This window comes from Myxine glutinosa, chromosome 12 (assembly GCF_964187855.1).
Source record: "Myxine glutinosa chromosome 12, kmMyxGlut1.1, whole genome shotgun sequence".
NCBI lineage: Eukaryota > Metazoa > Chordata > Myxini > Myxiniformes > Myxinidae > Myxine > Myxine glutinosa.
This window is the reverse complement of record NC_136272.1, coordinates 34324781-34339882: the sequence shown is the minus strand read 5'-3', so window position 1 is coordinate 34339882 and position 15102 is coordinate 34324781. Positions and strand designations below refer to the sequence as shown.

At 42.1% G+C, this 15102-nt stretch overlaps 1 protein-coding gene across 1 annotated transcript in view; it reads right to left on the bottom strand.

Annotated features, from left to right (window-relative positions):
• The window catches only part of ZNF330 (zinc finger protein 330), a 75978-nt gene that overhangs the window by 4995 nt on the left and 55881 nt on the right, over positions 1-15102 (bottom strand). The window contains exons 7-8 of the mRNA XM_068132780.2: positions 9372-9476; positions 2538-2584 (exon numbers count right to left, since the gene is read on the bottom strand). Coding sequence (XP_067988881.2) covers positions 2538-2584; positions 9372-9476 — 152 coding nt within the window. The remainder of the gene's footprint in view (positions 1-2537; positions 2585-9371; positions 9477-15102) is intronic.

The window sequence follows — 15102 nt, the reverse complement described above, 5'->3', positions numbered from 1 at the left end:
ATGATACCTTACTGTTCTGATGCATTGTACCAAATTTGGTCCGCATCACTCAGATAATTGTGGAGAAGAAGAGGTTTTAGTGAAAATAAGGGATTCACGGAGGAGCCCGTGGTTCTCTTTCCGGGGGAGCTACGGCCATGAGGAGCACAACTTAAGGTTAGGGCGTGGTCCCGATGCCTCGTGGCGAGTCTGGATCTATCTGGCGGTTTCTGAAGAATATTTTTGAATCAAATTCCAAAATATACATATATTTTTTGTATATAAGATCGAGGCTCGTGAAAGAGCTAACATTAATCACACAAAAAGTCAAACCGACACATAAAACACAAAATAAGGGGAGTGGTAGACAAGATGGGGAGAGAGGGGGAAGGACACAAACACAACATTTGAGAACAGGGACATCGAGAGAACTGTGGGAGGGAGAGGGCTTGGGGGGAGGTGGGAGAGGTATAAAACATATGGACACTGCAAGGACTTCCACGAAAGAAGTTGGAATTTCAAAAAAGTGTATCTGGGGTGAATTAGCGGAGGTAGAAAAAAAGGTCAAGGTTTTGGATGGGGGAAGATAAGAGATGGTGGTGAACAGCTGTTTTAAAGACCTGGGAGGGAGGAGTGGGATTGAAGGGAGTGGGGGAGTTTGTTCCATAGGCGGGAGAAAAGGGGAATGAAAGTGAAGGTGAGCAGAGAGCCTAGATTTTGGCAGTTTAACCATAAGAGGGTCGCTGGCAGATCTTGTGCGACCTGTAGGAATATTAGGGGGACAGAGCACAGAGAGAGCTGGGGGAGCAAGGCCGGAGAGGAGTCGGTAGAAGACAAAGACCACCAACCTGCCTGCGGTGAGTGAGTGAAAGGCCCTTGGAGTTAGCTTCATCGCAGGAGATTCCAATGATTCTGAAAGCTTTAGTTTCAACAGCGTGAAGCTGAGCTAGGTGTGAGGCAGGAGCACCGGCCCAGAGGGGGGAACAGTATTCCATTGAACTGCGGATGAAAGCCTTGTATGTGGTGAGGAGCTCAGGTGTGCAATATTTGAGTCAAAGCCTCCATTTTATCCCCATAATAGGGGGTGCATGTGGACCCCATTATAGGGTGACATAACCCCTTCATTTTACATTTTTTTACTTTTACTTCATTTTACAGCTATTCTAAGAGCCTTAAGCTTTGTTTTTTGAAAAGGAAAATAAAAACATAGGGGCAATACCCCTGGGCACTCACCTGGTAGAATAAAGCAGTATTCTACACTGACTAAAGGTATTTTAAACCGTATGATGGCGTTTTTAACCAATTTCAATGCTGGCGAGAAAACAGGGCAGCATGTACAATCATACTAACATAATCATAAGACTTTAACAAACAAACAAAATAAAAATACCTATTTTGGGGGGCAACCTCCCCCCCCCCCCGCCCCCTAGACTACCTTAAACCCCGCTTTTTTAATGCAGTGAACAAACTTTGGTACATCATGGGTGGTGAAGGTTGTGGTCAAATTTCATCGTAATTGTGTGTGTAGTTTCTGAGAAAAAAGGAAATACCTATTTGGGGGAGGGGGGGGGGGGGAGGAGCAACCCTCCCAGTAGACCCCTCAGGGCCCGATTTTTTAATTTTATTCCATGAACAAACTTTGGTACATCACAGGTGATGCAGGTTATGATCAAGTTTCATCAGAATTGCATGTGTAGTTTCTGAGAAGAAAGAAAATACCTATTTTGGGGGGTAATCCCCCCCGCCCCCCTCCTGTACATTTCCCCAGAGGGGCAGATTTTTTTAATGCCATGAACAAACTTTAGTCACAACACAACAAATATAATTTGCGCCAAGTTTGGTCACAATCGCATCAGCGGTTTCGGAGAAGTTGCAAGTGTGCAAGTGTGCAAGTGTGCAAGTGTTTATGGACTGACGGCCAGACGGATGACCGGATGACGCGCCATCGCATAAGCTCGTCGTTCCAAGTCTAACAGCGACGTAGCTGGGCTTGTAAAATATTATAAATCACAAACACACATGATTAGCTTTTTAAACAGTCGCTAATACAGACATCGAATGCAGACATCCGTGAGGTAACTTTTACTTACAGAACTGAGGGAAGATCTACTGGAATCTAGATTATACCCCACAGGGTTGGGTACCTACCGTTTTGTTGGTAGAGACGTAACGCCGATGCTTTCAATATTGATGGTAATTTTAACAATCGGTTTGTTTGTGTTTCACACTGAATGAAAAACGTAAAGGTAGAGCATGGTGATTGTGATATGACAGGTTCGACAATATGTTCGGCATGAACGGCATATAAATCCAAATGGCGGTGTGCGTCAGAGTTCATACCGCTGAGAGTCAGCCGCCGTACCGACATCAGACGTAATCACATCACCCTGTCATGTGACCAGATCCTCAGCTCTGATTGGTATACGTTTGAGGGGACATACATACATACATACATACATACATAGACGGACAAACACTGTTCTAGACGGCTTTGCCCTATGGGCTACGTCGTAAAAAGAGTGGCTCAATAAGTTCCAGTGGGGGAGGTCATCAATTACCTTGCATCGCAGACAGGAATGCTGACCCAGACGACTACAAGACCCACCTGAAAGAACAAAAAAATGTATATGAATGATTGCAGGAGAAAGAAATTGGTTAATATTTGAAAACTGAAGATAAATGAGAAATTCAAGTCAATACATATGGCCCTCTGACTTGAGAGAGTTGTGTCCAGTCTCACACGTGAGCAGAAAACAAAATTTTAATATGCATGTACTAGAAAAGTAAAATTGTACATTTGCTCGTTTATATTATGTAACTAGCAGGAGTATCCGGCATTGCTGGGGAGGGGGGGGAGGAAGCAGGAAGCAGGAGAGGGAGGGGTGAGGAAGCAGAAGAGGGAGGGGTGAGAATGGGAGTGGGGGGGAGTGGAAGGGGGAGGTGAGGGTAGAGGGAGGGGAAAGATATCTACTATAAGAGAGCCATTGGTCTGTGTGTCTGTATGTGTCGCCATTTTTCTCAGAGATAGCTGAACGGTTCTTCGTCAAACTTTCAGAGGTTCATCAGTGACTGCTTGGGAGTGTTTAGGCAAAAAAAAACAAAAAAAAAAAAACTTTTTTTTTGAAAAAAAAAAACGTTTGGTTTTTTTTTGGATGTAGTATTACAAAAAAAAAATTCGCTCAATAGTGCCTAAGCCTTTTTGATTAATGACAGTTATATACAAGTACACATTTGCATAGATAAATACAAAACAATCACCAGACATTTGAACACAAATAATAAAACAATTCCGGAAGCGGTTGAGTTTGTGGTCAAGCTTCTTCTTCTTCTTCTTCTTCCTTGAACGTCGTCATACTTAACTCAGAAATGTGATGAATGGCACATTCACCAGCATACATTCAACGAAAAGGTAAAATGATGATTTGACATTTGTGATGGATTCTGATTTGGATGTGCTTTTCCATTATATTTGTCCTCATTTCAAATATGTGAATGTTTATTTTTCGCTTGAGCAACACTGGGTACTCTAGCTATAAATGCTTTTATACTTTACTCAGGGTACAAATACAAATAAAACTTTGTCTGGGGTTATCATAGGCTATGTGACCGCGGCCTCATTCGGGGATGTGAGGGACTGGGAGAGGGGCATAAATTCTCTATGTAAATGTGTACCGTGTAGCGCTACCTGGTGATGGCGGCAGAGGGTATTACAATTTCCTGTTTTACCTGTGCAACACTGAGGTTATGAAGCACTCTTTGCATGGGAAATTTTTTCCTCCTTCCCTCCCTCCCTCCCCCAAAACGGAGGGGCCGGTCAAAGTTTTTTTTATAATAAAGTCCCCCCACCACCCCAAAGATGTATATGTCGTATATCTTTCCCCTCCCTTTCCCCTCCCTCTCCTGCTTCCTCTGCCCCAACCCCCCGGCACTGCAGAGTACTCCTGCTAGTACTACAAATACATCTGTTGAGGGGGTCAGGGGGAAAGGCTATGACAGGAGTATGGATGAAAGAAATAAAATAGGTAGGACAGGCAGACCGTGTACCATGTACCAAAAAAGTAGTTCACAAATGCAAAGAAAGACACATGAGACTTCCAGGTACAGTAATGGACACACTATAAATTTACATTTACTTAGTAAACTAAATGTAAACTTAGTAAACTAAACTAAAAGTAAAGCAAGGAAGAGTAGAAAAGTGGGAGGGCCGATGAGAGTTGTGGGAGATATGTTGAAGGCAGCGGGAAATTGGGGTGTGAAGATAACTTATTTTTTTTGTATGTACAGAATCGAGGCTCGTGAAAGAGCTAACATTTATTTCACAAACAAATCAAACAGACAAACAAAATATAGAAAAAGAGGGAGCGGTAGACAAGATGGGGAGAGAAGGGGAAGCACACAAACACAACATTTGAGAGCAAGGACATCGGGAGATGTGTGGGAGGGAGAGGGCTTGGGGGGGAGGAGGCATGGGAAGGGGGGAGGGGGTGGGAGAAGTATAAAACACAAGGACACCAAGGACTTCCAGGACAGAAGTTGGTATTTCAAAAAAGTGGATTTGGGGTGAAATTAGCGGGGGTAGAAAAGATCAAGGTTTTGGATGGGGGAAGATAAGAGATGGTGGTGAACAGCTGTTTTAAAGACCTGGAGGGAGGAGTGGGATTGAAGGGAGTGAGGGAGTTTGTTCCAGAGGCGGGAGAAAAGAGGAATGAAGGAGTGAAGGTGAGCAGAGAGTCTTGATTTTGGCAATTTAACCATAAGAGGGTTGCAGGCAGATCTTGTGCGACCTGTAGGAATATTTGGGGGACAGAGCCCAGAGAGAGCTGGGGGGCGGGGGGGGGGGGCAAGGCCGGAGAGGAGTCGGTAGAAGACGGAAAGACCACCAACCTGCCTGCGGTGAGTAAGTGAAAGGCCCTCGGAGATAGCGTCATCGCGGGAGATTGCAATGATTCTGAACGCTTTAGTTTCAACAGCGTGAAGACGAGCTAGGTGTGAGGCAGGAGCACCAGCCCAGAGGGGAGAGCAGTACTCCATTGAGCTGCGGATGAAAGCCTTGTACGTGGTGAGGAGCTCAGGTGTGCCAAGGAAGGACTTCACACGACGGAGGATGCCCAGTCGGCGACTGGCTTTGGAGGCCAGATTTGAAATGTGGTTTTCCCAGGAAAGATCATGGCAGATAGTGAGACCCAAAAGCTTGAGTGACAGAACTTCTTGGAGAGGATTATTCAGAAAGTGGATGGGAGGGTTGTCCAGTCGGTCTTTTCGGAGAGACATCGTAAGAGTGTGAGATTTGTCAGGATCGAAAGACATGTTCCACTTGTTTGCCCAGTCTGTGATTTTGTCCAGGTCTGCAGAGAGTGAGGAGGCTGCAGACTGCCGATCTGAGGGATGAGGAATGGAGCGACAGAGAGTAGAGTCATCAGCAAAGAGATAGAGGATTTTCAAGAGACTCAGAGAGATCATTGATGAAGACCAGAAAAAGCACAGGGCCCAGGACACTGCCTTGGGGAAGTCCAGCCTGAACAGGGAGAGGAGATGAGAGAAACCCGTTCAGGGCCACACGTTGACTACGACTAGAGAGGAAGTCCGCCAGCCATGCGTGGAGATTTCCATGGATACCAAAGGAGGAGAGTTTGGTGAGCAGAGCGGGGTGCCAGACCGTATCGAAGGCACGTGATATGTCAAGGGAGACAGCTCTAATTTCCTGTTTGGCATTGAGGACCTCCATCCATTGTTGAGAAAGCAGAAGCAGCATGTCCAGAGTAGAGTGACCAGGTCTGAAACCAAATTGATGATCAGAGATCAAGCCAATGGAGAAGAGGAAAGATTTCATATCCAAAGCAATGATGGATTCCATGACTTTGCTGATAATTGGGAGAAGGTTGATTGGTCTGTAGTTGCTAGGATCTGTTTTTGCACCTTTTTGACAGAGACCTGCAATCTGGTGGTGAAAGAAGGCCGCATTCCAGTGGATTGGGAACTCAGTACCCTCGTCCCTCGATACAAGGGGAAAGGTGACCCTCTGGACTGTGGCTCGTAGAGCAATAAAGTTATTGGAGCATGGAATGAAGGTATTGGAAAGGGTGTTGGAGAGGAGGATAAGGAAGAAAGGGAAGATTGACGAAATGCAGTTTGGATTTATGCCAGGAAGAGGAACGACAGACACACTTGTTATTGTGAGGCAGTTGCAGGAGAAGTACATGGAGAAGAGGAAGAAGTTGTTTCTTGGGTTTGTTGATCTGGAGAAAGCATTCGATAGGGTTCCACGTGAAATAGTGACATGGGCATTTAGGAAGTTAGGAGTGGAGGAATGGTTGATCAGAGTAGTGATGGCAATGTACAAAAGAGCGCGCACAGCTGTAAGGATGAAGGACGGGAACAGTGGTGAGTTTGAGGTGAAGGTGGAAGTGCATCAGGGGTCGGTACTAAGTCCACAACTATTTGTAGCCGTGATGGAGGTGTTGGCTCGGAACGTAAAGGACGGTTTACCGTGGGAGTTGTTGTACGCAGATGATCTGGTGTTGATTGCAGAAAGTATGGATGGACTGAAGGAGAAGATGAACAAGTGGAAGGAATGTATGGAGACAAAAGGTCTGAAGGTGAATATCGGAAAAACGAAGGTGATGGCAAGTGGTAAAGCATGTGGTGAGGTGGAAAGAACTGGGAAGTGGCCGTGTGCTTTGTGTAGGAAGGGTGTCGGAGTGAATTCCATTCAATGTACAATGTGCGCTGAGTGGGTTCATGAAAAATGTAGTGGTTTGAGAGGGTCATTAACCAGTGTGGCAGCTACATTCAAGTGTACGGTGTGCACAGAGGGAGCTGCAGATGGAGGAAATGTTGATTTGGATCTTGGAGACAGCGTGAAGCTGGAAGGTGTGAAAACATTTTGTTACCTAGGAGACATGCTGAATGGAGAAGGTGGATCAGACTCGGCAACAGTTGCTCGAGTGAGATGTGCATGGAAGAAGTTTCGGGAACTGAGTGGCGTGCTGACGAGGAGGGGAGTGTCGTTGAAGCTGAAGGGAAAGGTGTATGCTGCATGTGTGAGAAGTGTTATGATTTATGGGAGCGAGACATGGGTAATGAACGTAGAGCAGCAACGAAGGCTGGAAAGGGTGGAAATGCGAATGGTTCGGTGGAGGTGCGGGGTATTGTTGAGAGAGAGGAAGACAAATGATGAATTGCAAAAGATGATGGGAATAGAGCCTGTGATGGATGCTGTGAAGAGAAACAGTTTAAGATGGTTTGGTCATGTGTTGAGGAAGGATGAAAGTGACTGGTTGAGAAGAGTGTTGGAAATGAATGTAGAAGGAAGTAGAGGATGGGGAAGACCGAGAAAGACTTGGCTAAAGATGGTCGAAGAAGAAATGCGGGCAAGGGGGTTAACAAGGAGAGATGCAGAAAATAAGGCAAAATGGAGAAGATTGTCATGGGGACCGCAGGGCTAACCCCCGCTCTCGCAGGGAAAATGGCCTTAAAATGCCTGTTGTTGTTGTTGTTGGTAAACTGCAGCATCAGGCAGACGCAAATATGTTCAGCATGAAGAGTTTAGCTTAAGGATTAGTGAAGCACACAACATCCACTCATTCCCTCTGACACCGAAGGTGGGTGGAGATTATGTTTTCACCCTTGTCTATTTGTCCATGTGTGAACAGGATATCTCAATTTGTGGACAGACTTGGAGGATATTTGGTGGAGATTGGTTGCATGACAAGGACCAAATGATTATATTTTGGTGAAGATCTGGATACTAGAATTTTTAAAAAGTGATTCTTCACCATTGAGTGATGGGGATAAAACCGATATATAGCAGGATATCTCAAAAAGTTATGGACAGACCCAGACCACATTTCCTGGGAAAACCACATTTCCAAGCTGCTGGTCTCCAAAGCCAGTCGCCGACTGGGCATCCTCCGTCGTGCGAAGTCCTTCCTTGGCACACCTGAGCTCCTCACCACATACAAGGCTTTCATCCACAGCTCAATGGAGTACTGCTCTCCCCTCTGGGCTGGTGCTCCTGCCTCACACCTAGCTCGTCTTCACGCTGTTGAAACCAAAGCATTCAGAATCATTGGAATCTCCCGCGATGACGCTATCCGAGGGCCTTTCACTTACTCACCGCAGGCAGGTTGGTGGTCTTTCCGTCTTCTACCGACTCCTCTCCGGCCTTGCTTCCCCAGCTCTCTCTGGGCTCTGTCCCCCAAATATTCCGACAGGTCGCACAAGATCTGCCTGCAACCCTCTTATGGTTAAACTGCCAAAATCAAGACTCTCTGCTCACCTTCACTCCTCTTTTCTCCCACCTCTGGAACAAACTCCCTCACTCTCTTCAATCCCACTCCTCCCTCCAGGTCTATAAAACGGCTGTTCACCACCATCTCTTATCTTCCCCAATCCAAAACCTTGATCTTTTCTACCCCCGCTAATTTCACCCCAAATCCACTTTTTGAGGTGCCGACTTCTTTCCTGGAGGTCCTTGGTGTCCTTGCGTTTTTATACCTATCCTGCCCCCCCCCCCCCCCCAGGCCCTCTCCCTCCCACACATCTCCCGATGTCCCTGCTCTCAAATGTTGTGTTTGTGTGCTTCCTCCCCTTCTCTCCCCATCTTGTCGACCGCTCCCCTTTTTATATACTTTGTTTGCTTGTTTGTTTGATTTGTTTGTTTGATAAATGTTAGCTCTTTCACCAGCCTCGACTCTGTATACAAAAAAAAAAAAAAAAAAAAAAAGACAAAACTTGGTGGGCAGGTTTGGTGTGTGACAAGTACGAATCGATTCGATTTTGGTGAAGATCCGATTATGGATCCGGATACAAGATTTTCAAAGTGATTCTTCACTATTGAGAGATAAGACCAAAAACGATATATAGCATGTTATCTCAAAAACGTGGATGGATTATGCCAAAACTAGGTGGATGAGTTGGTTAAGTGACAAGAACAAGCCCATTGGATTTTGGTTCGGTTCGGTCCCATATCCGGTCTATTAGTGGGATACAAAACAAACTGTCCAGCCTGGCAGAGGGAGGTATGCACTCCACCAAGTGCCGTTCTAGTTTCAAACTGAAACTGGGAACCAATCGACTTCCCCTCTGTACCCACCAGCCCCAAACCCACCTCAGGGTCCTGAGTTTGAGCCCCTTTCATTCCGTTTAATTAAGACCAGGTGGGTTGACTCAGCCCATCTGATTGGTAATAGGGGGCATTGCATCAGTGGCACAGCCACGCCCCCAGAGTGATGCTGCCAGCAGCTACAGGCTGTATACGAACCACCACCACTAATCTCTACCCTGCATAAATTACATGCAAGACCCCAAAATCATACATCTGTGGCCCAATGGTGCAAAGAGACATGTGTAACTGGTGTCAGGTTAAGGTGAAGGATGATGGCCTTACTTACACTTGAATGTCTCAGCCTCCAGCACTTGGCAGCTTGCCTGATGTTCAAACTGATCATCTTCACAGAGGAAATTGCCACAAAAACAGCAACGGAAGACACGGCCACCTGAAAGGGAACACGAGACCAGGCTGTAGGACAATCCAGCTAATAACAAAAAAGGTTAATGTATGTATTCCTTTGTAAGCTCAAGAATGATCATCGTTTGCTGAAAATAATTAAACTTTAATATTCCTATTTCAGTCATCCACAAGACTCGTCGATGTGTGCATAAGTTTGCGTAATTAGCGCCCATTTATTAATCCGCACGAGTGGGGTCACCCATGGGAATCCCACGGGCATGGACGTGAGTGACATTTCGACACCTTCATTTAGTTGCTGCACATTCAGTTTTACAAAATGGTTACTGGCAATTTATCAGATTCACAAACGATGTAATCTACACAGTTTATTTACTTCTGATAACATGTGCATGCATGTGCATGCACATGGGAAATACAGTTTGAAATGTGTGATTACATCTCATGTAAAATGTGACTTCAAGAGCTCAAATCCTCTCCCTCCCCGCCCCCATCCCTCCCACATCACACACACAGCACCAAGGAGTGGATCTATCATGCACACAGCACCAAGGAGTGGATCTATCATGCACACAGCACCAATGAGTGGATCTATCATGCACACAGCACCAAGGAGTGGATCTATCATGCACACAGCACCAAGGAGTGGATCTATCATGCACACAGCACCAAGGAGTGGATCTATCATGCACACAGCACCAAGGAGTGGATCTATCATGCACACAGCACCAAGGAGTGGATCTATCTCACACACACACACACACACACACACACACACACACACACACACACACACACACACACACACACACACACACACACACACACACACACACACACACACACACACACGTCACTGCCTGGTTTCCTTTGCTTGAGTTGTAATCAAAATGTACCTTTGTTTCTTAGAAAAGTAATTTATGATCGAAGACGTGTTGATTCAGTCTTAAAACGAACATCATAGGCCTGTCAGAGGCCTATGGACCCCATGACTCTTCTTCATTTTTAAACTTAAATGTATCGGAAACTTTTCGCTTTACAAAGTAAAAATAGATTAAAACCAAACGTTATTAATAAATATTGTATTCCATAGTTAGTTCACATTATTATGTACATTTTTGAAGTACTGTATTGTTTAATTCCATGGTTGGAAAAGAGTGGACTCACTTTAAACAAACTCTGTATATACACCCCAGGAATATGTAAATATATAATTAGACTTTGGTTTGATCCCAAACTTCAGTATTCAGTCGCTGTACTTTTACCAAGTAATATAAATAACGAAGTCCTGGGAACGTTCTCTCCTCTCCTTCCCATCTCTCCTTCCCATTTCTGCTTCCCATCTCTCATTTCCCTCTCTCCTTCCCCGTGCCCACAACTCATCCAACCAGTCGACACATTCAAAACGGCTGTTGGAATACATTGCCGATTTTCTCAACTTTAGCTGAAACTGAGACTTGAACTATCCCAGCGACTGTGATGGTGTATTACAGTCGAGATAAAGCTGTGAGGGAGCCTGAATGAACTTTATGTTACAGGCCTTCAAAAATGCATTTCGTTCGAGAAACGTATATATAGGTATCTCGGCCTTTTCCCATCTGTGTCATCTTGGGCGGTGTAAGATATATATATAGTCGTGAAAAGCCGCGATTATGTAATATATCTTCGCATTTTCCTGTCTGTGTCATCTTGGGCGGTGTAAGATATATTGAGTCCGTGAAAAGCCGTGATTATTTAATATATCTCGGCAATTTCCCGATTCCCGTGTGTGCGTTTATTTTCTCAATTATTGCTGAAACCGAGTCTAAAACCATTGATAAAAATGAAATCAGATGGTGAATTTGAGAAGAGATAAAATCGTGAGGGTGACTCAATGAATGACCTTTATGTTACAGGCCTTTGAAAATGCATTTTGCTCTATAAACGGTAACTTTCATCGAATTTTATTGCCATTTTTTTTTTTTCAACCAAGTCTAAAACCATGTTAGCGACTGTGAAAAATGAAATGAGATATCGAATTAGAGTTTAAATAAAACTGTGAGAGAGAACAAGACACCACTGGCCTAAGAAAAGAGGCCTCAAAGCTATGCGAATCAACAAAATGGTGGATATTTGTTTTTGATTATTTAATCAAACCCCCCCCCCCCCCCAAACCCCCTGCCAATGATGGAGAAGATGTCTATATATTATAGAAATATATAGACAAGCAAAGTGAAAAGTGGGGTTAAACAATTGGTTCACTTCTGTCTGCATGTCTCGGTCTGTCTTTCTGTCTACAAACGGCAATTTATGATCGAGAGGAGTAAGATTTATTTTTTTTACTGTCTGCCTGCCTGCCTGGCCATCAAACAAAATTGAAAATCATTCCAAACAGGAAACTTACTGTTTTTAAGGACGTCATAAAAGGACATAAACAACAGGCACGAAGAACTAATACAACGCGCTAAATGAGGTGGCATAAAAGACGCATATCAACGGCAGTAGTGTATATATGTTGCTTCTGGGACACTCTCATTTTCCCATTGACTTACATGTTAATTTTTCCCCTCCCTCATTGCCCCTAAACACCTCTATTTCTCTCACCCTGTTCTTTACGAACCTTCTAACCTTTTGACATGTTATCCTTATTCATTAGACCACTTAAACAATGGTCCTTCTGTGTGAACCTGTGATCCTTCTGACCTTATGGACCTTTTAACCTTTTACTCTTAATATCATCTGGTGAATCATCTTTGACCCACTCAAACAACGACCCTACAAATATTTGTTTATGTGTGGGAAATAATTTAATTCTCCTACAACTCTCCTCACCGTCTAATACATTAACAAAAAATATGTTTGAGTTTGGTTCTTTATCAAGATATTTTAACTGAGCTAAAATAAAATGATAAACCTCCCTCAATGTTCTTGTCTGAGCGCCTCCTCTCCCACATACCATTTTTAAATTAATGTATATATTTTCCTGACAACCATCAAAGTTTTCCGTCCACTCAAAAATATTTTTATCTTTTTTACCCAACTCACCGGTATTTAAATTAATTCTCTTATTTGTTTTGTGAACTTTTTTACCAGTTGCCTTTTCAATTATACCTATTTGATATTTTTCACATTCATTATGTTTTCCATTTATATACCAAGGTTGATTACACCTCCACTCTTTAGTCTGGTTGATACTTGGTTCTATCATTTATATAATAGTAAAAAAGGCGGCGGTAGCCCGTTAAAATCCCCAACCCCCCCTTTTTAACTTATCACTTATATATATCTTATCACTTATATATATCTTATCAGTTATCACTTATGTATATCTTATCACTCATATATATCTTATCACTTATATATATCTTATCACTTATATACTTATATAACCATAAGGGAGACTATCAATTCCATTTTCTAAAATAAACCTCTTATCATCAAAAGCCCCCAATGCTTTCTTATTTATCTCTTCTGAATATAATTGATGTTTATAACTTCTTATTCCATTAATCTTTCTAAACTCTTCTTTCTTTGTTGTTAAACAGTTATAATAATCCTTAAAGTTTATTGTTTCTTTAATAACATTTTTCTTTACACCTTTTAACTTCTTATCAGTCTTTTCAACGTTATTCACAATGTATTTATAAGCATAAGCCTTTGACCTCAATCCCACAAATTCACTCATAACATTTCCTCCTAATTCATCCTTGAACTTTCCAATCACCTTTTTATTTTTAGAAGAGAACAACTCACTCTCTGGACTGTAATTACTAGTGTCATAGATATTAATGTCCTTTTTCATGTCTGAATAAACATCATCGGTATTAATTTGCAAAATAAAACTATCTGTATCCATATAAAGTAGATTAACATCATTTTGATATTTCTTCCTCAAGTTATTATAAAAGTAATCATACATTAATGACTTTGATAAATCAAGAATTGATGTTCCAATATAAATAGGTTTGTCCATTTCAATACTCTCTTTAATCAAATGGATCGCACAAAAGTTCTCAGTAAAGACCTCAGCTCTAGTAAAACTCGGTCTATTAATTAATTTTGATGCTTGTTTCCAAGATGTTGATAGTCTGATATTTTGTCTTTTCCTCACATTTTCCATGGTCTTACCAAAGACCGCATTATTCATCCATTTATAAAAGTCTTTCTCAAAATCTGTTTTTGACTCTGTTCTTCTTTGTGTATTAAAATCAATGTACCCCTTTAACCAATAACCAATGACTTTGATTGAACTTTAGAACCCTATGGATCTTCTCTATTCTTAGACCTTTTGATAAATATTGTCGCAAATTTCTTTGGTGTAGAACATAATTTTTCTTGTTATATAATGTAGTAAGTAATTTTTCTGTTGATTCACCTATATTAAATGATTGTTGATAATCACTTAACCACTCCTTCTTTGGACTTTCCTTTTCACAAGCAAATGGGAGATCTTTGTGTAGGTTATGAAGTTCCTCTGGATATTTCAAATCGACCTCAAAATAATAACCAACCTTTGAATCATCCAATTCTTTTTGTGTAGAGATACATACATCTTGTAAAACCTTTTTGTAATCTTTTTCCTTTACCCATCTAAGTTTTCCATAAGGAAGAGCCTGAGACATTGCCCAGCCATACAGGTTGTTCGCATCATAATACATCAAGTAGGAGCTCTCTACCGATGGATCATAATTTGGAATGTACTTGTTATTTGCTTTAGCATATCTCTTTGAACAGACTTGTGAAATTCCTCCTCTCTTTGCCTTTTCAATCATCAAAAGCATATCAACATCGGTTATCAAATCCAAATCTTGTTTTGTCATTTTTAACATCACGCTCCAAGCCAATCCAGGAGCAGTGTAATAGTGAGGAGGATCCAATCCATATCCAGAATGACAGATTGTTCTGAAAGCCTCAAACACATCAGCCAACAAAAGCACATCAGTTTTGAGGTACAAATCGTGATACTCACCAAGATTCTTAATGTTATATTTTTTCCAAACATTTTGTGCGTGTACATAATCTTTATCAGATATATGACTATTATTTAATTTGTTATAGAAATTTTCTTTTAAAGGAAGTTGTGTTTCATTGAATCTCTCAAATGAGTCCATATAGTCATAGGGGTAAATTCCCTTTTGTGTTAGAAAATCTTTATCTAAAAAAATACTCTGAAAGACATGAAAACTCTTTTAGATTTTGAACCAAGTTAGCCAATGGACTTGCCATGAATTTAAATGTATCAAGAAATCTGATATGAGTAATAGGAGATGTGTGAATTGTTTTTGTGAATGAAATGTATTTCTGATCCGTGTTTGGAATTGCTGAGATACTTCCAGAAGTCTTTGAGAGTTCCTTGATAAATAGATGTGTATCATAATGAGCGTTGTTATGAAGAAAGACAGGAATGAAAGAGGGGAGTTGATAATTAATATTACAACTTTGATGAGCCGGACCTCTATATTTACCAGTGAGATGACAATGGTCTCTAACCTTTAGACCTTTACCAATTTTCTCCTCACAAATATGACAGACATTGTTTTTTATAAATTCTCTTTTTTCTTTACTTGTTAAGGACATTGGTTTATTGGTTTCTCTCATTATCTTGGTTAATCGAACACAGTCTTTTTCTAGTCGTTTCACAAACTCCTCTGGGGTATTTGAGCCTCTATACATCT